The 25661-nt window shown below is 38.7% G+C and overlaps 1 protein-coding gene across 2 annotated transcripts in view; it reads left to right on the forward strand.

The window, feature by feature from the left end:
* LOC126236182 (FERM, ARHGEF and pleckstrin domain-containing protein 1) overlaps window positions 1-25661 on the forward strand; it is a 724813-nt gene that overhangs the window by 669317 nt on the left and 29835 nt on the right. For both annotated transcript variants that reach the window (XM_049945281.1, XM_049945282.1), the window contains exons 17-18: window positions 2157-2266; window positions 12255-12395. In XM_049945281.1, the coding sequence (XP_049801238.1) occupies window positions 2157-2266; window positions 12255-12395 (251 nt within the window). The remainder of the gene's footprint in view (window positions 1-2156; window positions 2267-12254; window positions 12396-25661) is intronic.

Raw genomic sequence — 25661 nt, forward strand, 5'->3', positions numbered from 1 at the left:
GTCGTACTGTAAAATCCCCACTTCACAGCTACCTCGGAGATTGTGTGTCCCATCGCTCATGTGCTGACTGTAGTACAATCTCAATAACCTGCCATTGTAGCAGCAGTAACTGATCTAACAACTGTGCCAGGCACCTGCTTTCTTATATAGGCGTTGCCTGTTTACGTATCCCTGCGTTTGAATATGCATGCCTGCACCAGTTTCTTTAGAGCTCCAGTGTATAAACATAATGCCCTACAGAAAACCTTCCACAGTTGGAGTACATAGAGATTTTTGACATTTAGAGATGATTATTCACATCACTAGTTTAGCAGATTGCTTGCAGTGTGTGAAGCAAAAATGGTATTATGTTTGTTTGCATGGCCACCTTCTGCAGCAACTGTTAAAATCTGTTACTATATGTTATTCGTCCTGAGCTGACTGCAATATAATTAAAAAGAATTACATCATATGCGTTTTGCTTTTACTTATAAAGCATCTTTCGTGGTTATACAGAATAACTGAGGAAGATGCTTTATAAATAAAAGCGAAATGCATCTGGTGTAATTATTTCTAATTAGATTTCAGTCAGCTCAAGACAGATAGCCTATAGTAACAAAAATGATATTCTCTGCTCCACCTGATGACAGTAATAATGGTTTATTCACAACAAAAATATGGTTATTGACAAGTAGAAAGAAGAAGGGGTATGCATGCACACTGTGAACCAGAACACTTTTTCAGACAGTTACAAGACTTACTACAAAATTTCCAGCTTATTTTAAATATTATTGAACCGCAATAGTTTAAAGATATAAAGATTTGACCCAACATTATTAGTGTGTGTACTACATCTGCAATTCATTGATTTTTGTGCTGATATGCTATCAGAAAAATGAAAACTATAAAATAAGTGAAACAGAGGAACTAATTTCCAAAAATTATTACACCTAATGCTTCCAGAATGAGATTTTCACTCTGCAGCAGAGTGTGCGCTGATATGAAACTTCCTGGCAGATTAAAACTGTGTGCCAGACTGAGACTGGAACTTGGGACCTTTGCCTTTCACGGGCAAGTGCTCTGTGAGGACAGGGCGTGAGTCATGCTTGGGTAGTTCAGTTGGTAGAGCATGTACCTATGAAAGGCAAAGGTCCTGAGTTCGAGTCTCAGTCCGGCACACAGTTTTAATCTGCCAGGAAGTTTCATATCAGTGCACACTCCGTTGCAGAGTGAAAATCTCATTCTGGAAACATCCCTCAGGCTGTGGCTAAGCCATGTCTTCGCAATATCCTATCTTTCATGAGTGCCAGTTGTGCAAGGTTCGCAGGAGAGCTTCTGTTAAGTTTGGAAGGTAGGAGACGAGGTATTGGCAGAAGTAAAGCTGTGAGGACCGGGCATGAGTCGTGCTTGGGTACCTCAGTTGGTAGAGCACTTGCCCGGGAAAGGCAAAGGTCCCAAGTTCGAGTCTCTGTCCGGTGTACAGTTTTAATCTGCTAGGAAGTTTCATACCTAATGCTATCCATTGTGGTGCCCCTGGTCCCAGATAGCTACGCATACAAAACCAACTGAAATAAGTGCCTGTTTAAAATTGCCTCTTGTGGGTCTTACTCTTGAAATTATCTTGTAAGCTCAGAACAAGTGTTATTTCCAGGGTATGGTGATTTGATTGTTAGGATACTGGCAAAATTCAGTCTGTCTGCAAAATAGATTGCTTATAAAACACTTATGTGACCCATCATAGAATATTGCTCATTTGTATAGGATCCACACCAAATAGAATCATTAACAGACATGGAATGTATATAAAGGAGAGGCAGCACCAGTGCTCACTTGTTTGTTTGTTCCACAATAAAACATCAAGTGCATACAGAGAAACTTCAGTTGGCAGATGCTTGAAGACAGACACACACTGTTTCTTGAAAGAGTAAAAAGTGTCAAGACTTGTTTTGTTTAAGCAATTACTCTTTTTTCATTTGAAGGAATCTCTATGTTTGAAATGTTGAATATGTTGTGACTTATCAGTCAGCTTAGGAAGTGAGATATTTTCTATCTATATTTTAAATTTCGTATATAATTTCCTTTCTTTGAACATGTAGCACATTTGGATAGGATATTAGGTTAAAATAATATTTGCCTCTGTACAAAGCTAGAACTTACTTGTAATTATTATATTCCAGGACTGATTCGCCACTATGGGAAGGATCATTTGGATTATGAAGACTGCTGTGTAGCAAAACAGAAATTGTCAGCTACTGCACAGAAAGTTCCAGCAGCTTTGAAGCACTCAGTAAATATTTCAATTTTGTTTCCATGAATTGCTTGCTTTTACCATTCAGTATTGAAACATTACAGATTTACTGGTTATATTTTATCAAATGGAAACTTCAATTGGAAAGAGGTATTAAAATTACAAGGAAACAGAAAGACTGACCTCTTCTATCCTATAGGAGGCAAAATTTCTTAGCATTTTCTACTGTGGCATGTTTAAGATCATTTGGAGGCCATAGCACTGATGAATTGTGGAATTCCTATTAAGCAATGTGTTTTAATACATTTTTAAATGCAGTATTTTTCTTACACACAATATTGGAAGGTATTGTTGTTGTTGCAGTCTTCAATCTGAAGACTGTTTTGATGCAGCTCTTCGTGTTTGTCTATCCTGTGCAATACTCTTTATATACGAATAACTATTGCAACTTACATCCATCAATTGAACCTGCATACTGTAGTCAAGCCGAGGTCTTCCTCTCCACTTCCTTCCATTACCAAATTGATAATTCCTTGATGTCTCAGTATTTATTCTACCAACAGCTCCATTCTGTTAGTCAAAATAAAAAGTGACAAAATTTTGTTGCACTTATTTAAACTCTAACAGATGCTATGCACATTGGTTTTTGAACCATTAACTGATCAACATAATAAACATCAGTCAAGCCACTGGAACACTAAACCTACTACTCACAGTTTACGTTCATTTCCTTCATTCACATAGCAAGGAAGAACCCCTGTTTAGACAAGTAAATAGTTAAATGTCATCCCTTGTTTTGTGCCCCATTCCAGCGAGAAAATATGAAATCATCTAAACTTGCTATTCAGCAAAGTATCTAGACCAAGCTGTTCCAGCTTGAGTGCCTGTGTGTGGGCAGCTGGGTGCCCACAGGCAGAGGTGAGCAATCAGACAGCCCCAACCTTTGCTACCACATTCCTCAGCCGGGTGCTTGTGGGCAGGGCTCGGAAAGGACATGTTCACACAACAATAAAAGGTGCAAACATGGTGCAACAGGTTCACTAGGTGGGTAGCCTGTACTACCTGTGGGCTAGCTGATGAGTGCTGATGGGCATGGGGAAGTGTTGGAACAGTCTGATCTAGACTGTCTGATTGTTTAGATGAATGCTGTCTTGATTCAACTCCAGGTAGTTCCTGTGGGTTCTAGTGGGAAATTCTCAATGAAATTTTCCAGTGGTTACATGCTTTATACAAGCAAGAGGAATGCAAAAAATGATGTCCGTATTATAACACTAATATGCATGAAGATTTAAACTCTCGTACATCCTCATGTAGGTTTAATTATTACTCATCATGTTTAGCTCTTATACTGTATACTGCCATTGATGCCCCAGATCCCTTACTGGAATAACATTTAAAATTTTAACGTCATAAGTAGAACATATTCTTAAATTATTTGTATGAGAACTGATATCAAGTGGAAAATTAAGACGGTGGCTCAGGAGATAGACTGTCGTCAGTTTTTATACACGTAATACAAACAGAATTTCCCTCAAAATGAAATCACTTGCCAGTCAAGCAGGTCTCACTTTGTTAATCACATAACACAGCAGTGTTCTGTTTTCAGAAAATACTGCACTGACAATCTGCATCAAAACATAGCGTCATACTGTCAGTCAGTCTCGAGTTGAATACATACACAAAAAGCAATGGAACAGAAAGTTTCCTGAGAATACAAGCACTACTCATATATGTGTGAATGTGTGTGTTTTCTATTTCAGAAAAAGAACTTTCTCCAAAAGCATAATGTTTTAGTAGTCTTGTGCCTGTCTGTGACTCAACACCTCCTCTACGTGATGAGTAGAAATCTATCCTTTCCATATTGTTTTTACAGTAGAGGGAATGGTTGATAAGAGGACAGGGATTAATACTGACAGTGCTGTAGGAAACCCAGAAATATCAGTTAAAGAGTGAAAAAAATAAAAAATGCCTCCCACAGGTCAGAGTATTAAAATCCTAATGGTTACCTGCCAAAGCATTTGCGACAAAGTGCCAGAGTTTGAAGCACTCGTGAAAAGCAATGACACTCACATAGTACTAGGAATAGAAAGTTGGTGGAAACCTGAAATTGATAGCAGCTAGATTTTTGGGAAAAACTTAAATGAAGTTTGGTGGCCGGAGGAACAAGACTTCAAGTCAGGTGAATACAGGGTTATAAATACAAAATCAAATAGGGGTATTGCAGGAGCAGGTTTAATAATGAATAAGAAAAAAGGGAGAGCAAGTAAACTACTATGAACCACAAAGTGAATGCATTATTGTAGCCAAGATAGACATGAAGCCCATGCTTACCACAGTAGTACTAGTTTAAATGCCAACTAGCTCTGCAGATGATGAAGGCATTGATAAAATGTATGATGAGATAAAAGAAATTATTCAGATAGTGAAGGGAAATGAAAATTTAATAGTCATGGGGGACTGGAATTCTACAGTAGGAAAAGAAAGAGAAGGAAAAGTAGTAGGGGAATATGGAATGGGGGTAAGGAATGAAAGAGGAAGCTGCCTGGTAGAATTTTGCACAGAGCGTAACTTAATTTTAGCTAACACTTGGTTCAAGAATTATGAAAGAAGGTTGTATATGTGGAAGAGGCCTGGAGACACTAGAAGGTTTCAGATAGATTATACAATGGTAAGACAGAGATTTAGGAATCAGGTTTTAAATTGTAAGACATTTCCGGGGTCAGATGTGGACTCTGACCACAATTTATTGATTATGGACTGTAGATTAAAACTGAAGAAACTGCAAAAAGTAGATGGGACCTAGATAAGCTGCAAGAACCAGAGGTTGCACAGAGTTACAGAGAGAGCATTAGGAAACGATTGGCAAGGATGGGGGGAAGAACTACAGTAGAAGTAGAATGGGTAGCTTTGAGAGATGAAACAGTGAAGGCAGCAAGGGATCAAGTAGGTAAAAAGATGAGGGCTAGTAGAAATCCTTGGGTAACAGAGGAAATACTGAATTTAATTTACGAAAGGAGAAAACATAAAAATGCAGTAAATGAAGCAGGCAAAAAGGATTACGAACATCTCAAAAGTGAGATTGACAGGAAGTGCAAAGTGGCTAAGCAGGGGTGGCTGGAGGACAATTGTAAGGATGTAGAGGCATATATCACTAGGGGTAAGATAGATACTGCATACAGGAAAATTAAAGAGACCCCTTTGGAGGAAAGAGAACCATTTGTATGAATATAAATAGCTCAGATGGAAAAAAAAGCTCTAAGTGAAGAAGGGAAAGCAGAAAGGTGGAAGGAGTATATAGAGAGTCTATACAAGGGTGATGCACTTGAGGACAATATTATGGAAATGGAAGAGGACGTAGATGAAGATGAAATGGGAGATACGATACTGTGTGAAGAGTTTGGCAGAGCACTGAAAGACCTAAGTTGAAACAAGGTCCTGGGAGCAGACAACATTACATTAGAACTACTGATAGCCTTGGGAGAGCCAGCCCTAACAAAACTCTTCCATCTGGTGATCAAGATGTATCAGACGGGTGAAATACTCCGACTTCAAGAAGAATATAATAATTCTATTTCCAAAGAAAGCAGATGTTGACAGGTCTGAGAATTACCGAACTATCAGTTTAATAAGTCACGGCTGCAAAATACTAACACAAATTCTTTACATGTTGTTGTTGTTGTTGTTGTTGTGGTCTTCAGTCCTGAGACTGGTTTGATGCAGCTCTCCATGTTCCTCTATCCTGTGCAAGCTTCTTCATCTCCCAGTACCTACTGCAACCTACATCCTTCTGAATCTGCTTAGTGTATTCATCTCTTGGTCTCCCCCTACGATTTTTACTCTCCACGCTGCCCTCCAATACTAAATTGGTGATCCCTTGATGCCTCAGAACATGTCCTACCAACCGATCCCTTCTTCTGGTCAAGTTGTGCCACAAACTCCTCTTCTCCCCAATCCTATTCAGTACCTCCTCATTAGTTATGTGATCTACCCATCTAATCTTCAGCATTCTTCTGTAGCACCACATTTCGAAAGCTTCTATTCTCTTCTTGTCCAAACTATTTACCGTCCATGTTTCACTTCCATACATGGCTGCACTCCATACAAATACTTTCAGAAATGACTTCCTGACACTTAAATCTATACTTGATGTTAACAAATTTCTCTTCTTCAGAAACGCTTTCCTTGCCATTGCCAGTCTACATTTTATATCCTCTCTACTTCGACCATCAGCAGTTATTTTGCTCCCCAAATAGCAAAACTCCTTTACTACTTTAAGTGTCTCGTTTCCTAATCTAATCCCCTCAGCATCACCCAATTTAATTTGACTACATTCCATTATCCTCGTTTTGCTTTTGTTGATGTTCATCTTATATCCTCCCTTCAAGACACCATCCATTCCATTCAACTGCTCTTCCAAGTCCTTTGCTGTCTCTGGCAGAATTACAATGTCATCGGCGAACCTCAAAGTTTTTATTTCTTCTCCATGGATTTTAATACCTACTCCAAATTTTTCTTTTGTTTCCTTTACTGCTTGCTCAATATACAGATTGAATAACATTGGGGAGAGGCTACAACCCTGTCTTGCTCCCTTCCCAACCACTGCTTCCCTTTCATGCCCCTCGACTCTTATAACTGCCATCTGGTTTCTGTACAAATTGTAAATAGCCTTTCGCTCCCTGTATTTTACCCCTGCCACCTTTAGAATTTGAAAGAGAGTATTCCAGTCAACATTGTCAAAAGCTTTCTCTAAGTCTACAAATGCTAGAAACATAGGTTTGCCTTTCCTTAATCTTTCTTCTAAGATAAGTCGTAAGGTCAGTATTGCCTCACGTGTTCCAGTATTTCTACGGAATCCAAACTGATCTTCGCCGAGGTCGGCTTCTACTAGTTTTTCCATTCGTCTGTAAAGAATTCGTGTTAGTATTTTGCAGCTGTGGCTTATTAAACTGATTGTTCGGTAATTCTCACATCTGTCAACACCTGCTTTCTTTGGGATTGGAATTATTATATTCTTCTTGAAGTCTGAGGGTATTTCGCCTGTTTCATACATCTTGCTCACCAGATGGTAGAGTTTTGTCATGACTGGCTCTCCCAAGGCCGTCAGTAGTTCCGATGGAATGTTGTCTACTCCGGGGGCCTTGTTTCGACTCAGGTCTTTCAGTGCTCTGTCAAACTCTTCACGTAGTATCGTATCTCCCATTTCATCTCCATCTGCATCCTCTTCCATTTCCATAATATTGTCCTCAAGTACATCGCCCTTTTATAGACCCTCTATATACTCCTTCCACCTTTCTGCTTTCCCTTCTTTGCTTAGAACTGGGTTTCCATCTGAGCTCTTGATGTTCGTACAAGTGGTTCTCTTATCTCCAAAGGTCTCTTTAATTTTCCTGTAGGCAGTATCTATCTTACCCCTAGTGAGATAAGCCTCTACATCCTTACATTTGTCCTCTAGCCATCCCTGCTTAGCCATTTTGTACTTCCTGTCGATCTCGTTTTTGAGACGTTTGTATTCCTTTTTGCCTGCTTCATTTACTGCATTTTTATATTTTCTCCTTTCATCAATTAAATTCAATATTTCTTCTGTTACCCAAGGATTTCTACTAGCCCTCATCTTTTTACCTACTTGATCCTCTGCTGCCTTCACTACTTCATCCCTCAAAGCTACCCATTCTTCTTCTACTGTATTTCTTTCCCCCATTCCTGTCAATTGTTCCCTTATGCTCTCCCTGAAACTCTGTACAACCTCTGGTTCTTTCAGTTTATCCAGGTCCCATCTCCTGAAATTCCCACCTTTTTGCAGTTTCTTCAGTTTTAATCTACAGGTCATAACCAATAGATTGTGGTCAGAGTCCACATCTGCCCCTGGAAATGTCTTACAATTTAAAACCTGGTTCCTAAATCTCTGTCTTACCATTGTATAATCTATCTGATACCTTTTAGTATCTCCAGCGTTCTTCCATGTATACAACCTTCCATCATGATTCTTAAACCAAGTGTTAGCTATGATTAAGTTGTGCTCTGTGCAAAATTCTACCAGGCGGCTTCCTCTTTCATTTCTTAGCCCCAATCCATATTCACCTACTATGTTTCCTTCTCTCCCTTTTCCTACACTCAAATTCCAGTCACCCATGACTATTAAATTTTCGTCTCCCTTCACTATCTGAATAATTTCTTTTTTTTCATCATACATTTCTTCAGATTCTTTGTCATCTGCAGAGCTAGTTGGCATATAAACTTGTACTACTGTAGTAGGTGTGGGCTTCGTATCTATCTTGGCCACAATAATGCGTTCACTATGCTGTTTGTAGTAGCTTACCCGCATTCCTATTTTCCTATTCATTATTAAACCTACTCCTGCGTTACCCCTATTTGACTTTGTGTTTATAACCCTATAGTCACCTGCCACCGAACTTCACTAATTCCCACTATATCTAACTTTAACCTATCCATTTCCTTTTTCAAATTTTCTAACCTACCTACCCGATTAAGGGATCTGACATTCCACGCTCCGATCCGTAGAACGCCAGTTTTCTTTCTCCTGATGACGACGTCCTCCTGAGTAGTCCCCGCCCGGAGATCCGAATGGGGGACTATTTTACCTCCGGAATATTTTACCCAAGAGGACGCCATCATCATTTAATCATACAGTAAAGCTGCATGTCCTCGGGAACAATTACGGCCGTAGTTTCCCCTTGCTTTCAGCCGTTCGCAGTACCAGCACAGCACGGCCGTTTTGGTTATTGTTACAAGGCCAGATCAGTCAATCATCCAGACTGTTGCCCTTGCAACTACTGAAAAGGCTGCTGCCCCTCTTCAGGAACCACACGTTTGTCTGGCCTCTCAACAGATACCCCTCCGTTGTGGTTGTACCTACGGTACGGCTATCTGTATCACTGAGGCACGCAAGCCTCCCCACCAACGGCAAGGTCCATGGTTCATGGGGGATGAAAATTCTTTACAGACGAATGGAAAAACTGGTAGAAGCCGATCTTGGGGAAGATTAGTTTGGATTCCGTAGAAACGTTGGAACATGTGAGGCAATACTGACCTTACGACTTATCTTAGAAGCTAGATTAAGGAAAGGCAAACCTACGTTTCTAGCTTCAAGTAGGTCTGACCTCTTTGAGGATGTCCACATTGAAACTGGTAACGGTAACCATGAGCGGATGTGGCAGCAGTGATTACTAAAGTACAATGGGCAGCTAAAACAAGCAGAAAGCTGTATACATGTTTAGTAAACTAGATAAAAAATCAGTAGTGTCATATCTCATTGAGGAACTTCAAACGTTCAGCACAGGGCAGGAGCATGTAGAGGAATTATGTGTCAAATTTAGAAGAATAGTTGAACATGCACTTGATAGATATGTACCCATTAGAATAGTTATTAATGGGAGGGAACCTCCATGGTCTACAGCCATTATAAAGAAACTTCTAAAGAAACAGAAATTACTGCTTAATAGGTGTAAATCAAAGTGTAGGGTTATACATAGAGTGATGCTCAATGAGATGTGCTTGGCTGTCAGTAGAGCAATGTGTGATGCCTTCAGTGACTACCATAGCAGAATATTCTCAAATGATATTTTACAAAATCCAAAAAAATTCTGGTCACATGTATAGGCTGTTAGTCCCTAGTGAATGAGACAGGAAATGAAATTGAGGGTAGCAAAGCAAAAGCTAAAATGCTTAACTCCATTTTCAGTTGTTTCTTTACAAAGAAAGCAACAGGAGAATTGCCCCAGTTGAATCCTCATACCACTGAAAAGATGAGTGAAATAAGTATTAGTGTCAATGTGTTGAGAAAAAGCTGATGTCATTAAAATTGAACAAAGCTCCACATCCTGATGGAATCCCTGTCAGATTCTATACTGAATTTGCGGCTGAATTAGCCCCTCTTCTAACTACAATGTATTGTAGATCCTTCAAACAAAAAACCGTGCCCCGTTCTTGGAAAAAATCTCAGACCGCACCTGTCTACAAGATGGGTAGTAGTGATCCACAGAACTACCATCCGATATTCTTGACATCAGTTTTTTCTAGAATCTTAGAACATACTCTGAGCTCAAACATAATGAGGAATCTTGAACAGAATGACATCTTCAATGCTAGCCAGCATCGATTTCAAAAACTCAATTTGCGCTTTTGTCACATGACATACTAAAAGCAGTTTTGGAAGGTGACTATTAGCAGCTGTCAAGTAATGTATAAAATGCATGTTTGACCATCAGTTGCTTTTAATTTGAAACCCAAATATCAATCGATTTCAGTCACCACCGTCTTCATGGATTAGGGTTAAAACAGTTTAAGGCACAACACCACGTCTGTCATTACTTAAATAATACCCATGTCTCATGTGTGGAGCATCTCATGAATTGCAGTATACCACATAGGACTTTTAAAGGCAGACATACTAATGACACTACTGTTAAAGGTGCTGACTTATGCCAATTATCTTAATATTGATTAAAAAATTATTGCAGCTTATGTTGAATGCAGAATGCATAGAGGTAAAGAGTTTTTAAGTTTAGACTTGTATAGAACAAAATTTTGCAACACACTTTGTATGACTATACCACACAATAACATGGCAGAAATTGCTGACTGGATAGGATTATGTACAATATGCTTAGCTGTGGAAGCTAGGAACCTAACACTGGACTTTTGGTGGTGGATAACAAGCACAATGGCGTATCTGAATGGGTCAAACATTGTCTAACATGCGTGAAAATTTTACAGAAAAACTTTGAAGCATGCTAGATAAACATACTATAACGCAAACTGTGGTTGAACTTGAAATTAGTGACACAAATACAAAATAAAGATTGCAAAAACAGCTCTAAATGAGCTGGATTATTGCTATCTTTAATTCATCTGAATAACTGATAGATTTTTTTGCTTAGCATTAGTGTTTGATGCGAGATTATATCAAAATAGGATTTTAAAGCAAACTTTGTTAGCAACATAACAGAAACAGTCGACCAAAATTGTGAGCAAGGTTGTAATAATGCACAGCAGACCAGAGTAGAAGAGGACATACAAATTAAGCTCTTGTGCCAATTTATAATTCTTGAAATATGGTTTAATGAATTGGAATTAACATGAAAGAATTATTAAAAAGTCAATAATCTATTATTTCCAGTGCTTTAAAAATACTGCACAGTCATGCACGCACAATTCGAAGCAGTAATATTATTTTAATTAAAATCTTCTGAGGATTAACATTCCCCAAGAAAACAAATGTAGTGTGGTTGTGGGGTTTCTGGCAGCTTAACAGTTTTTGTGTGCCTTCTACAGAGAGAGAGAGGGGGGGGGGGGGGAAGATTGGTTGGGGTCAATTGAAAAAGGGGAAAGGGTGAGACAGGTCTTAGCCTTAAGTTGAGAGGAAGCTATGATTAACTATTTTGTAACTTTAAATGTTTGTATAGGTAGTACTAGAAATTGAACCCCCTTAAAGTAAGTACTTGATAGCCATTATGTCTGTTGATCTTATATTAAACTGATATTTATAATATGCTTTAAATTAGTATGTTACAGAGAACAGTAATTTCATGTTATTTGGTAATATGCCTAGTTTGAGTTGCATCCCTATTGGCCTCCTTAGCTCTGTTATGTCCATGTATGTCACGTTTTTAATAAATTATGAGACAGAATTGCTGGAAAATACTTGCCTTCAGGAGGCGTGAAATGTGTAGTACTGCCAGTGGACATTGACAGTTCCTTCCTCAGAGAGGACAGAAGGATAGGATGAGAGGGACACATCTGTAGTTTTATTTTTGACTGTTGTGATAATATTTGAAGTTGAAATTGTCTGGCTTTTAATATTTTTTGATGTGTTCCCTAAGTACAGCTAACATAGAGATTTCTACATTTGCAATATTAAAATTACTGTCCCATTCTTCAAATTGTTTTATCAGTTCTGTGTAGGAGTCATCTTGGAGTCTTATATAAAAGTTTGTGTATTGTTACATATTTGTTTCATGCTACCGAATGTATTAGTTATGTTTCAACAAAAGTTTTTGGATTTTTATAGGAGAATTTTGTGCAACTATGTGAATTACAGCGAGATTTGAGTGGCTTTGATAACTTAGTACAACCTGAGAGGGAGTTTCTACGACAGGGTTGTTTGATGAAACAGTCACGCAAAGGATATCAACAACGAATGTTCTTCCTGGTAAGTATTGATGTTATACTGTAACTGCAAAATTTTTTTTCTGTTCATTTGAATGGAAACAGCTATCTCCTAAAATTTATTTCAATATACAAATGGAAAAAATTGTAATGAACATGTTTTGTGTTTTGAAGCACTGGAAGCTTTTACAGTGACATTTTCTTATTTATTACTCACACTCAGTATAACATGTAGTTATTTTATTTTATTTTATGAACTTCATTGTTCTAAGCTGCATAAGTACACTAACTGATGTTCCGGTTATAATGTTGGACACATATTTGCTCTTGACATTCTGGTACATTAACTGCTTCATGTAGACATCAGGGCAAAAAGAAGTGGCCAATGATATGTTCATAACAGAGTCAGCAAATAAAAGCCAAGCAGTATGGAAAGTAATAAAGAATGAAAGCAAATAAAGTGTCCCCTAAAATGGAAAATATCACTCTCGAGCATGAGAACAAGAGTGTAGCTGATCCCCAACATATCACAGACTTTTCCAGGTTTTACTATGCAGATATCACAAATAATTTAATAGTCAGTGACAAAACATATACTAGCAAGAAACAAAAAACAAAGTGCATCCATGTTCCTCTTCAGTCTATGTTTGTGGGACAACTCCAGATGAAATCATCAATGTTGCATCAACTCTTCAAAAATGTCATCAGGAGTTGATGGTATTCCTGATTGTGTCATAAAGCAGTGTATTACAAACGTTTTACTGCCTCTTGCAGATATAGCCAATTCATCTTTACCAGCAGACACATTTCCAGACTGTTTAAAAGTTGCTAAAGCTGTCCCTATTCATTAGGAAGGAGGCAAACCAAATATAGAAAACTATAGATCAATTGCCTTACTATCAGGCTTTACTAAAAACACAAAACAATAGTATATAATAGGTTAATGAAAATTTCAGCGGAAAACAAAATTTTCATTGATACTCAGCATGGATGTAGGAAAAATAAATCAGCAACTAGTGCAATGTATGAATTTATAAACAGTGCCCTGCAAGCAGTGGACAAAAAACAAAGTGTCACTGACATTTTTTTAGACTTAAGTAAAGCCTTTGGCGTACTGGACCATAACATACTGTTGGAAAGTGCCAAGTATATGGCATTAGAGGCACATCATATTTTACGAAAGGAGACAGATAATACAAATATAACAAGGATTAGAAGAAAATACTACGATATGTTTCTCAGATGCAGGAATTCTAAAAAATAGAAATCCATTAGGGATCCATTCTTGGGCCAATCCTCTTTCTCCTCTAAATAAACAATTAAGACCTAAACATTGAGTCATCAACAAATACTTTTTTTGCAGATGACACAAGCATCCTCAACACAGGAAACACCCCAAGTCAGCTACAAGTAGCTGTAAGTAAAACTACAGCACAGCTAAATAGATGGTTTGAAGGGAATAAACTAATGACAAAAAAAAAAAAAAAAAAAAAAAAAAAAAAAAAAAAAAAAAAAAAAACACAATATTCCTAATTTCTGTTTAAAATGTGATGCATACAGCACTGCTCTGGCAATAAACTCCAACAAAATTTCATCATCTGTGGAAACAGAGTTTTTAGGCATGACTTCAAATGGCATACACATATAAACAAAGTAAATGGAACACCAAATATATCTACTTACTACCTGTGAAAGCAAGTTTTAGCACTGTCTGAATTGTCTACTTTGCTCAGTTCTATAGGATCCTACTGTAAGGAATTGTATTCTGGGGTAATACGCCATTTAGTTCACTCATTTTCCTAACCCAGAAAAGAACTGCAAGAGCAATGAAACATATTCGAGAAACAGATTCTTGCAAACCCTTCTATCAAAAGTCGTCAGTCCTCCCACTTCCCTGTATGTACAGACATCAAAAAAAGTTTTGCATCACCTCGGTTCCGAGAGTTCTGGAACCTGTACAGAAAATTGGAATAGAGGTCAACATAAACATCATTTCTGCCCTTTTTATTGCTCATGAAAACTACACACTGCCTGTTGTACCAACAAACAGCGAGACTTTCAGAGGTGGTGGCCCAGATTGCTGTACACACCGGTACCTCTAATACCCAGTAGCATGTCCTCTTGGACTGATGCACGCCTGTGTTCATCATGGCATACTATCCTCTAGTTCATCAAGGCACTGTTGGTCCAGAGATTGTCACACTCGTCAATGACAATTCGTCGTAGATCCCTCAGAGTGGTTGGTGGGTCACGTCGTCCATAAACAGCCCTTTTCAATCTATCCCAGGCACGTTCGATAGTGTTCATGCTGGCCACTCTAGTCTAGCAACATCGTTATCCTGAAGGAAGTTATTCACAATGTGTGCATGATGGGAGTGCGAATTGTTGCCCGTAAAGACAAATGCCTTGCCAATATGCTGCCAATACGGTTCCACTATCGGTCGGAGGATGGCGTTCATGTATCGTATAGCCTTTACGGCGCCTTCCATGACCGCCAGCAGCATACGTCGGCCCCGCATCATGACACCCCAAAACAGCAGGAACCTCCCTCCACCTTGCTGCACTTGCTGGACAGTGTGTCTAAAGAGATCAACCTGACTGGATTGCCTCCAAACATGTCTCCGACGATTATGTGGTTGAAGGCATATGTGACACTCATCGGTAAAGAGAGCATGGTGCCAAACCTGAGCCATCCATTTGGCATGTTGTTGGGCCCATCTGTACTGCACTGCATGTTGTCATGGTTGCAAAGATGGATCTCGCCATGGATGCTGGGAGCGAAGTTGCACATCATGCATCCTATTGCGCACAGTTTGAGTTGTAACATGACGCCCTGTGGCTGCACGAAAAGCATTATTCAACATGGTGGCATTGCTATCAGGGTTCCTCCAAGCCATATCCTTATGTAACAGTCATCCACTGCAGTAGTAGTCCTTGGGCAGCCTGAGCGAGGCATTTCATCGACAGTTCCTGTCTCTCTGTATCTCCTCCATGTCTGAACAACATCGCTTTGGTTCACTCCGAGATGCCTGGACACTTCCGTTGTTGAGAGCCCTTACTGGCACAAAATAACAATGCGGATGTGATCGAACTGCAGTATTGACCGTCTAGGCATGGTTGAACTACAGACAACATGAGCTGTGTACCTCCTTCCTGGTGGAATGACTGGAACTGATTGGCTGTTGGACCCCCTCTGCTTAAAGGCTGCTCATGCATGGTTGTTTACATCTTTGGGTGGGTTTAGTGTCATCTCTGAACAGTCAAAGGGACTATCTCTGTGACACAATATCCACAGTCAAAGTCTACCTTCAGGAGTTCTGGGAACTGGGGTGATGCAAAACTTTTTTTGATGTGTACATATACTAGAAATCTGTAAGTATGTTAGAAAGAACTTAAAAGACTTGAATGAAAATTTTAATATCAATGAAAATGATACAAGACGAAAGGAAAAATGTCATGTCCAGTCAGTAAGGACATCAACCTAACTTCCACAATAAACAGTGGCAGTCTTCTGCATAAGGTAAAAATCATATCATTATTCACACTTTTTTGTGAAACCTTAAGGGCCTTCTTATTAGATCACTGCTTATATTCAGTAGCAGAATTTTTAGAACATTTGAGATACAAGAGCCTTGAAACAAGACAGTGCAGCTACCGCTAGTAGTGCAAGCTCTTTTGTGGATAAAGGGGTGATGCATTTACTAAAATAATACTGTATTTTTCTGTGTTGTGTTACCAATGCACCCACACATGTGCACACGCCTATATGCACGTGCGCGCACACACACACACTCACACGTTCCACCGCCTGCACATTTACTCTTCCCTCCCATTGTTAGCCTACTAAGACTCATTCTTTGGATGTCCCCAAAGAACATTAGTCTGCTTTTCCTAATTTCACTTGCATTATTTTCTACATGTTTGTATTCTTCTTAATTTTAATGTTTCTATTCTTGTTCTCTTCCGTATTGGTATATTTTTGTATTTCTGTAGAGTTATCCCTTTATTATAAAAGTCTTTTGTAGAGTGGAATGCTAAGTCCATTTTCATAATTTTCCTCTGAGAGCTTTTTTCCTCCATTAGGAATGATAATTTCCTCTGGGTACTTAAATTTGTATATTCTTCTGAATTTTCCAAGCTTTTTGCTTAAATTGATGATACATTTTGTTGCTTTATTATTACTTCCTTTTTTTCGATGGAGATTTGTAATCAAATCTCTACTGCTATTTGTTTAAGTATTATGTTTTTGTGTTACCTCTTCACTGTTTACTGAAATCACTAAATCAACTCCAAGTATTAAAACTCAGTTTTACAATTGTTTTCTAGCCAGTTTGTATTCTAATTTCGATGTTCAGTTCTATTAATTCATTCCTCTATTCTGTCACCACTTCAGTCTTCTTCAGTTCCTCTCTTTATCTGAAATGGATCTATAATTTCTCCCCTGGAGTCCAGCTTAGATTTGATCTAATTTCTTGCAAGAGGTCCTGTGTTTTCCAATCTCTTTCTAGTGCAACCAGAATTCTGGATAAAGTCAGTCAATTTTTTTTAGATCTTTTAGGCATTTTGAGCAATATTAGCTTCAGATAATTGATCTGTTCTGCACAGGACACACTTCTCCTAAACCCTGTCTAATAACCACCTTATTTGCCATCCAGTCATTCATCTCAGCTTCTCAGAATCCCAGCATAAAAAAATTCCGTGTAATGGAGAAGTAAGGGTACCCTACATTTTTTGATATATATTTAGTCATGATTTTGTGTGGTGGGTGGATTAGTGCTATTTTACAGTCATTTGATAACTTATTCCCAGATTTTTTTCATCAGTTTAACTAGAGCTAGTTGTGTTTTACTTAGATAGTTTTCTAAAATATTGGCTGCTATACTGCAGCTACCGTGGCTGAAATTACCTTAATTCCTTCTTAAATAACTGACAAAAAGTTACTACCTGTTTTTCTTGTAGTTCTAATCATTCAAATTCAATTGTCCTGTCTTGTACCCTATCTTAACATTTCTAATAATTTTATGCAGTTTATGTAACACTCTTCTGCTCTCCAGAGTCTCGTGTGAGCAAATTATGCAGTTCAGGGATATAACTAAGCTGAGGCAACCACGGTGTTGCCTCCGCCCCCCTCTCTCCCCCTTCCCCAAGGATGAAGGACCTATGGCACCTGAAAAGAGGAGGAAAAAGTAAAATGGAACTAATTAGTAGAGTTGATGAGTGTGAAGTCCTTCTTTATATTAAAATAATCAAAGTCAGTTTTGTAAATCATTCTGACATGAAGATATGTGAATCATTTAGTAAAGTTTAGATAACGGTTGATGTTGTGTTCAGTGCATCTATGTACACATAAACAAAAACAGATGTAACACCTTGGTGAATCCAGGATGGCCACCGGGATGGGGAGGGGGTGAAAAAAATTTAACAGTGATCTGAAGCTATTGTATATTACAGTAGAACCTCGCTAATCCATTCTCTAAGGAACTGCAAGCATGGTTGGAATGCAAAAAAGGTTGAATTATCAGAGGAACACTTTCGTTGAGCCATAATACACAATGCAGTACAGTACAACTTTAGTTTTCAACTGAAAATACTGTCTAAAATAATGTTCCCTGTTAAAACAGTAAAATGAAAAGAAAACATTGACACACTAAAAAATCTTTCACAACAGTTTAATGTACTCTAGTGGCTGTACTGTAAAATATGTTTGTATTGTACCGTAAGATATTGTTATTTGAGTAATAGTTTAACATTTATACATACCTTATTATAGCACTGCGTTGACACACAACTCATTTGTGCTTAACTATATAAAACATGATAAATCAGATGCTAAAAATGTTTGCTTTCTAAGCTGGATGAAAAAAATCTGTAATGTTCTTTTGCTTGTCAGACAACAACCTTGATTTTGCCACAATGCTCCTTCACTTCCTAATCGACAAAATGTCTATTGGGGTAGACATAGAGCTTTGTTCAATTTATTGAAGGGCTATATCAAATGCATTCTCAGCGTCTGTATGTGGTACTTGAGCTGTAGCTTCAGTGTCATCATCATCTTTCTCATTCCCATCAGTTGTTTGAGTTACGGCATCAATGATTTGGTCATCAGTTAATTCTGCTTCTATTGTACAGTCAACTTCAGCTGTACTGATCCACTCACAACACTGGACTTAATGTCCAATCGTAAAAACATCATCATACGTTTACATTCAGTTGGTGTCATAATTTTGTTTCACACACTTTAATATGTGAGAACAACACTATCACTAATTTATAAACTACATGATTATGTAATAACACTTATTGATCAAGTTAGTAATAAGTTGTTTCATGCTAGAACTGATCAAACTATCACACCTAACAAAGGTCAACTGCCTACTGATCTATATCACAGATGACGAGTCATCAACAAATCCTGTAGCACTTGCCAGTACTTATGAGTACTTCCAAGGTAATACTGAAGACACCCAATCGAACACACTGGGATGGCAAGATGTAAATGATAACTGTTTACAATGTACCACAGTGGGGTAAAGAAAGTTGAGATGAACAATTTTATATATGTCATTTGTGGTCTATCAAGTCAAGAAATTAGTTCAAACTGGTATACAAAAACCACGTATGTTACAGAACATGCACACTGTGCAAGATTTTCAATATCCTCTCACTTTCTTCATGCAAACTAATAGTCCTAGAGAGAAAAAATGAATAGGACCTTCTTTGTGGGAAGTTTACTGTAGTTTAATTTTGTGCTGGGATATGTGTTAGAGGCCACAGTTTTAGAGTTACTCAGGAAAAATGTACAAAAGTGACCTTCAAACAAACCCCCATCTCTGCACTCAGACTCCACCAGTCAGGATTTTTAGTACATTGCTCATGGTACTCCCTCCTGCCACTGCACAAAAATTTTTTGACTACACAAATTATTTCCCATATTTGATCAATTTTGGTTTTCATTGACTGGGCTGTCATGCCAGAGATGTAAGACTAGTATGTAACAACCTGTCAGTGAAAATATCATTAGAGTTAGAGTGAATACTTGGGTAGAGGAAGGATGAATAAATAATGTGGCTGTGTTCAAAGGAACCATCTCAACAATTACTTCCAGTGATCTGTGAGGAAATCGTGGTAAACCTCAATCTGAATGGGTGTGGCTAGGGATATGAATCACTGTCCTTCTGAATGCGAGTCCATTGTCGTACAACTGCGACATATTGCTCAATTGCTCACAGAAATAGCTAGCATCGAAGAGTCATGTGAAAAACTATCTGATAAAACTAGTCTGAAAGATTGGCCATTGAGTGTAAATTGCCTAAGAATTAAAACAGTAGAGAAACACTTCAATTAGCTTAGTGATTGATGAAATACTGACAGTGCCCTAAATGAGCTTAAAATAACACTTTTATGCAATGTTTGACAGCATGTACCAGATTTCTAATGAATGAAGTATATTGTTGATGCGTAAGTAACAATGTAACATCTTTCCATATCTACCACTTAATAAAAGGCTATTTGAAAAGTTGCATAGATGGATTTTGGAAGAACAGTTCAGATTTAGTAAATGAAAAGGAACAAGGGATGCTGTTAGCCTATTAAGAATCATAGGGGAAATCTATATAGTGAAAGGCACAGAAATTTATGCTGTTTTTTACTAATTTGGAGAAAGCTTTCAACTGAGTTCAGTGAAACAAGCTGATGGATACATTGAAGATGAAAGGGGTAGGTTGAAAGGAGAGTCAAAAGGTGCAAAATCTGTATTTACAACAGAAAGTAAGATTAGAATTCTAAATGTAGTGTAGGAAGGAAGCAACATAGGAAGGGACATTAAACAAGGCTGTTGCCTCTCCCCTTTGTTATTCAATTTATGCCTCGAAGAAATTATTGCATGATATTAGTGGCAGAAAGTGAATGAACTGTAAATAAAAAGCAAAAAACAAAAGTATGGTGATCAGTGCAGGAGGGAGACCAGCAAATGTTAAGAAGGGACAAGGTATTATTAGCCGAGTAAGAGTATTTAATTATCTTGGATGTACAATCACTGAAGATTTGAGATGTCAATAGGAAGTGAAAACTTGCATTGCTATAGCGAAGGAGGCATTTAATAGAAAGAAGAGATTATTATGTGGCAAACTAGATAAAGATCTGAGGAAAAGGCTTAGCAAGTGCTTTGTCTGCACTGTGCCACTCTTTGGGGCAGGAACATGGACAATGAGATGAGAGGATGAAAAAGGCTAGAAACATTTGAGATGTGGATGTGGAGGAGAATGAAGAGGATAAGCTGGATCGAAAGAGTGAGTAACAAAAGAGTGTGGAAAGGTTTTTACAGTTATTCAGAAATGGTTATCCAGTTTGGAAGTACTATCAGTAGGAGAAAGGTGACAGGTCACAGGCTTGTTTGACTAACGAGAGAGTGTTGAAAAATTTTGACAAGCATAACTCAAAGCGACACCAAACATCTCTCAAGAACATGGTTGGAAAACTGCAAGACTTGTCTTTCAGCACAGAAACCATAAATGTTCTTCAGCCCACTATGTGTCTGTCACTTAGAAATCGTGTAGATAAACAAACCAGACAAGTATGATTGAGACTCACACTCTGAAGGCTCCGTAGCAGCTTGATTATACACTCATGCTCATAAATTAAGGATAATTGCAGAAAGTGGTGCCACACAACATGGCACTTCACAAAGCTGGCACTTATAGCATAAGCACATAGGGAACACACACGACACAGATCTATAAATCCGCGGTATTGGTGATAAGTTGAGAAAACCGTCCTGAAACACATGTGCTACAAAACGCCACTGTTTCCTTCGCATGTACCCCGACATCAATATGGGATATGACCACCATGCACACGTACACAGGCCGCACAACGGGTTGGCGTACTCTGGATCAGGTGGTGAGCAGCTGCTGAGGTATAGCCTCCCATTCTTGCACCAGTGCCCGTCAGAGCTCCTGAAGTGTCCTACGGGGTTTGAAGACATCAGCGATATGTCGACTGAGAGCATCCCAGACGTGCTCAATGGGGTTTATCCTAGACGTGCTCAATGGGGTTTAGGTCTGGAGAACAAGCAGGCCACTCCATTCGCTTGCTATCTTCTGTTTAAAGGTACTCCTCCACGATGACAGCTCAGTGGGGCTGTGCGTTATCGTCCACCAGGAGGAAGGTGGGACCCACTACACCCCTGAAAAGGCAGACATACTGGTGCAAAATAACGTCCCAATACACCTGACCTGTTACAGTTCCTCTGTCAAAGACATGCAGGGGTGTACATGCACCAGTCATAATCCCACCCCGCACCATCAAACCACAACCTCCATACAGGTCCCTTTCAAGGACATTAAGGGGTTGGTATCTGGTTCCTGGTTCATGCCAAATGAAAACGCGGCGAGAATCACTGTTCAGACTACACCTGGACTCGTCCGTGAACATAACCTGGGACCACTGTTCCATGCACTGTGTTATTGACACCAGGCTTCACGGGCTCTCCTGTGACCAGGGGTCAGTGGAATGCACCTTGCAGGTCTCCAGGTGAATAAACCGCGTCTGTTCAGTCATCTGTAGACTGTGTGTCTGGAGACAACTGTTTCAGTGGCTGCAGTAAGGTCCCGAGCAAGGCTATCTGCAGTACTCCGTGGCCGTCTGCGGGCACCGATTTTGAGATATTGGTCTTCTTGTGGTGCTGCACACTGTGGACGTCCCATACTGTAGTGCCTGGATACGTTTCCTGTCTGCTGGAATCATTGCCACAATCTTGAGATCACACTTTATAGCACATGGAGGGCCCGTGCTACGACCTGCTGCCTTGTTTGACCAGCCTCCAGTCGCCCTAGTATTCTACCCCTCATAACGTCATCAATATGTGGTCTTTGAGCCATTTTCAACACACAGTCACCATTAGCACTTCTGAAAATGTCTGCACACTTACTCGCTGCACCGTACTCTGACATGTACCAACACACCTCTGCATATGTGGACTTCTGCCAGTGCCACCGTGCAACGACCATAGGTCAAATGCACTGCATGGTCATACTCCGAGGTGATTTAAACCCGCAAACCGCCCACTAGAGTGTTGTTTCACCACGTGTCAACATTATCCTTTATAAGCATGAGTGTATATCTAATAATAATAATAATAATAATAATAATAATAATAATAATGTTGTGTGGCCCAATTGCCTGGTGCAAGTCTTTCTATTGAATGTCACTTTGGCGACTTGTGTATCCTTAACCTACCACAGTTATCCACGGGGACCTGCAGTTTATCATGGAATTTGAATCATGTGATGTTTCTGGCACCTCCTCACATCATTGAGAGGTGAAGACTAGGTTAAAACAACGACTGAAAAATACTTGGTTGGACCGAGATGTGATCCTGTTATCTCCAAGTTTTGGCTTCCAGGCACTTGCCTTATGGCTAGACCAACACGCCTGACGTTTATCTAGACAGTTCGCCTATAGGTTTTGATGAGTGAGTGCGTATCAAAATATGTGACATAAATCCCCATATCTTTTGATTACATCGACTTAGAAGCTTAAAGTTTTTACACCTCCAGAGAATCATAGATCATAATGTTTGACATAAATTTCATGATAACTCTACTTGTTCCTTAGAAAAAGTAGTGTCAACAGTCAGACAGATAGACAAAGAGACAAATAATGAAGTGATCTTGAAAGAGTGCTGCTGTTACTGATTAGGATATGGAACTCTAAAATTGGAAATAAAAGGGCACACTGTAACACAGAAACATTCATTCTTCCCACAGCCCATCTATGACTGGAACCAGAACAGTTTACAATGATTTGTAGAATATAGATGAAGACATAGATGTATAAAATATGTATGAAATGAAAGAGCATGAAGTAATGATGTTTCTAAGGTAATGCACCAAGGAAAAACTCGTCAGAACAAGACAAGAATTTAGCTCCCTTAGCAGATACATTTCATTAGCTGTTTACATTTTTATGTTTCTGTGTTATGTACTTCTTGGAAATTATCTATCCATTCTTGTTTTCTGCTTGCAGAGCTGTATTGCTTTGTAAGTGGTGCGCTGACAAGACAGTACTAAAAGCGACAGATTATCCTGAAGCCTACTCATGACATAAATATATTTGATTTAATGGCAACAAATAGTTGTGACCTCCTTGAGGATACCCAAATTGAGATATGTATCAGTGACCAAGAGACATTTGTAGCAGCAATAATTAGCAAAGTAGAAAGGACAATTAAAACTTGTATAAAAATTTACATGTTCAGTACAGTAGATAAAGAAGCACTAGTGTTGTTCACATCTCAGCAAGGAACTCAAAACATTTAATCCTGGGCAGAAGCATGTAGAGGAGCTATGGCCCAACTTTAAAAGAATAATTGCCCAATCACTGGATATATATGTACGTAGCCGAACAGTTTGTGATGGATCTTCCTTATGAGTAGTATGCAGTGTACAAAATTTCGTTAAACTTTTAGAGAAAAAGCAGCTTCTGCACAGTAAGTGTAAAATACAGTACAGAGCTGTAGATAGGAAGTTGCTGAAGGAAACATGGGTGGCTGTCAAAAGGGCAATGCGTGAAGTATCCAGCGACTACCATGGCAAAATCTTACCAAACAACTTCTCAGAAAACCTATAGAAATTCTGATCATGAGTAAAGATTGTCAGTTTCTAGGCCCTCATAAATAACACAGGAACTGATATTGATGACAGTAAAGCAAAGCAGAAATAGTGAACGCCATTTTCAAATGTTTCCTTACATAAAGAAAGGCAGCACGAGTGACCACATATTTGTTTGATTTGTGGGAGAGTACCACATAAATGCTGAATAATCTGTACTGACGTCTATAGATGTCAAGCATCCTGCAAAAACTCATACAGATTTTGAAAAACCAATATCAAATGACTAGGAATGTGCTACACTCCCTTACGTATTCCTGCCCTAGATGGTGCAAAGTTCAGATTAGAATAATTACAGCACACATAGAAGCATTTAAGCAATCATTGTTCACACATTCAATAATTGAATGGAACTGGAGGAGACCCTGATATGTGGTAAATGTGGAATAACCTCTACCATCCATTAATCAGTGGTTTGCATAGTATTGATGTAAACATAGGAGTTTTATTTGATGGAAAATAAATGTTGAAACCTCCACATATAATACTTTTTTATTTTTATAATTTGCTTTCATAGAATTGTATTAATAGTCTGAATAAAGTCTTCCAAGGATTCCAACTATGTTAGAAATTTTAAGTGTGTACTAACTTTTGGATGAGGATGGATATTGTCAACTGTTATGACAGTCTATACAGTCCTTACATTCATGTGATATTTACACATTTTTGGGATAATGCAATTTATGTCTTAAGTGACATTCACTGCCTTGTTGAGTCTCAGATTTTATTGGATGATTCTCCAAGTTCTACGGTGACATTATCCAACGGAACTTTTAGTCAGTGATTTGTGATATTGTGAAACTCATTCATTAAGTGATAAAAATCTATGCGTTATGGTAGGGAAGAGTGAAATTATTGGGTGGAGGGGCAAGTGTAGGAGGCACTCCCTCTCAACCTCTTCAGCATACTTCCCTCACTCATTCTCACTGCACACCTCAGTCACCACGAGTCAGAAGCCTTCTGCCCATGCATAGTGAACTGGTCTCTGAAAACTATGCCATCAGACAGTGCTGCCTGTATGCTCAATGCATTACATGGTGCTCACTTAAAATGATATGATACCCTAAATCAGTAGATAGCACATTCTAATAATGATTTTAGAATTGTATAGAGACAGTGACTTAGTTTAAATGATTTATTATGGAATTAAAACTAAAAGTCAATTAAATACTTCGGAAAGGCTGTAGTGGAACAGCAGCATCTCCATACTAATGTGGTCTCTTGTGTTTTAAAATATATATTACAGCCAAACACATTATTACTATTCTTCTGTTAAATTATAAAGCTACATTGTTTTTGATAATGGCTAAACATTTAAACATTCCTTAACTTTGCATTTTAGCTTTAACCTCGGTGCAAATCAGAAAACACGGGTCTTCTGCTCCACACAAGTAAAACCGATAAATTTACCACCAGAGACAGTTCTTGCAGCTGTTCTGTTTCATATTGATAATTTTTTTTTTGTGTGTGTGTGGGGGGGGGGGGGGGGGGAGTGAGTGGGGTGAGAGGAAAGGGAATTTGAGAGGAAAGGGAGCCAAGAGAGGGAACAGCAGTCACAGCTTTGGGGAAGGGATGGAACAAACACAACATTTAATACAATTTATTGCTCTGTAATTGTCCAGCTCTGAAGATTCACTACC

The sequence above is a fragment of the Schistocerca nitens genome, chromosome 2 (assembly GCF_023898315.1).
Source record: "Schistocerca nitens isolate TAMUIC-IGC-003100 chromosome 2, iqSchNite1.1, whole genome shotgun sequence".
Taxonomy (NCBI): Eukaryota; Metazoa; Arthropoda; class Insecta; order Orthoptera; family Acrididae; genus Schistocerca; species Schistocerca nitens.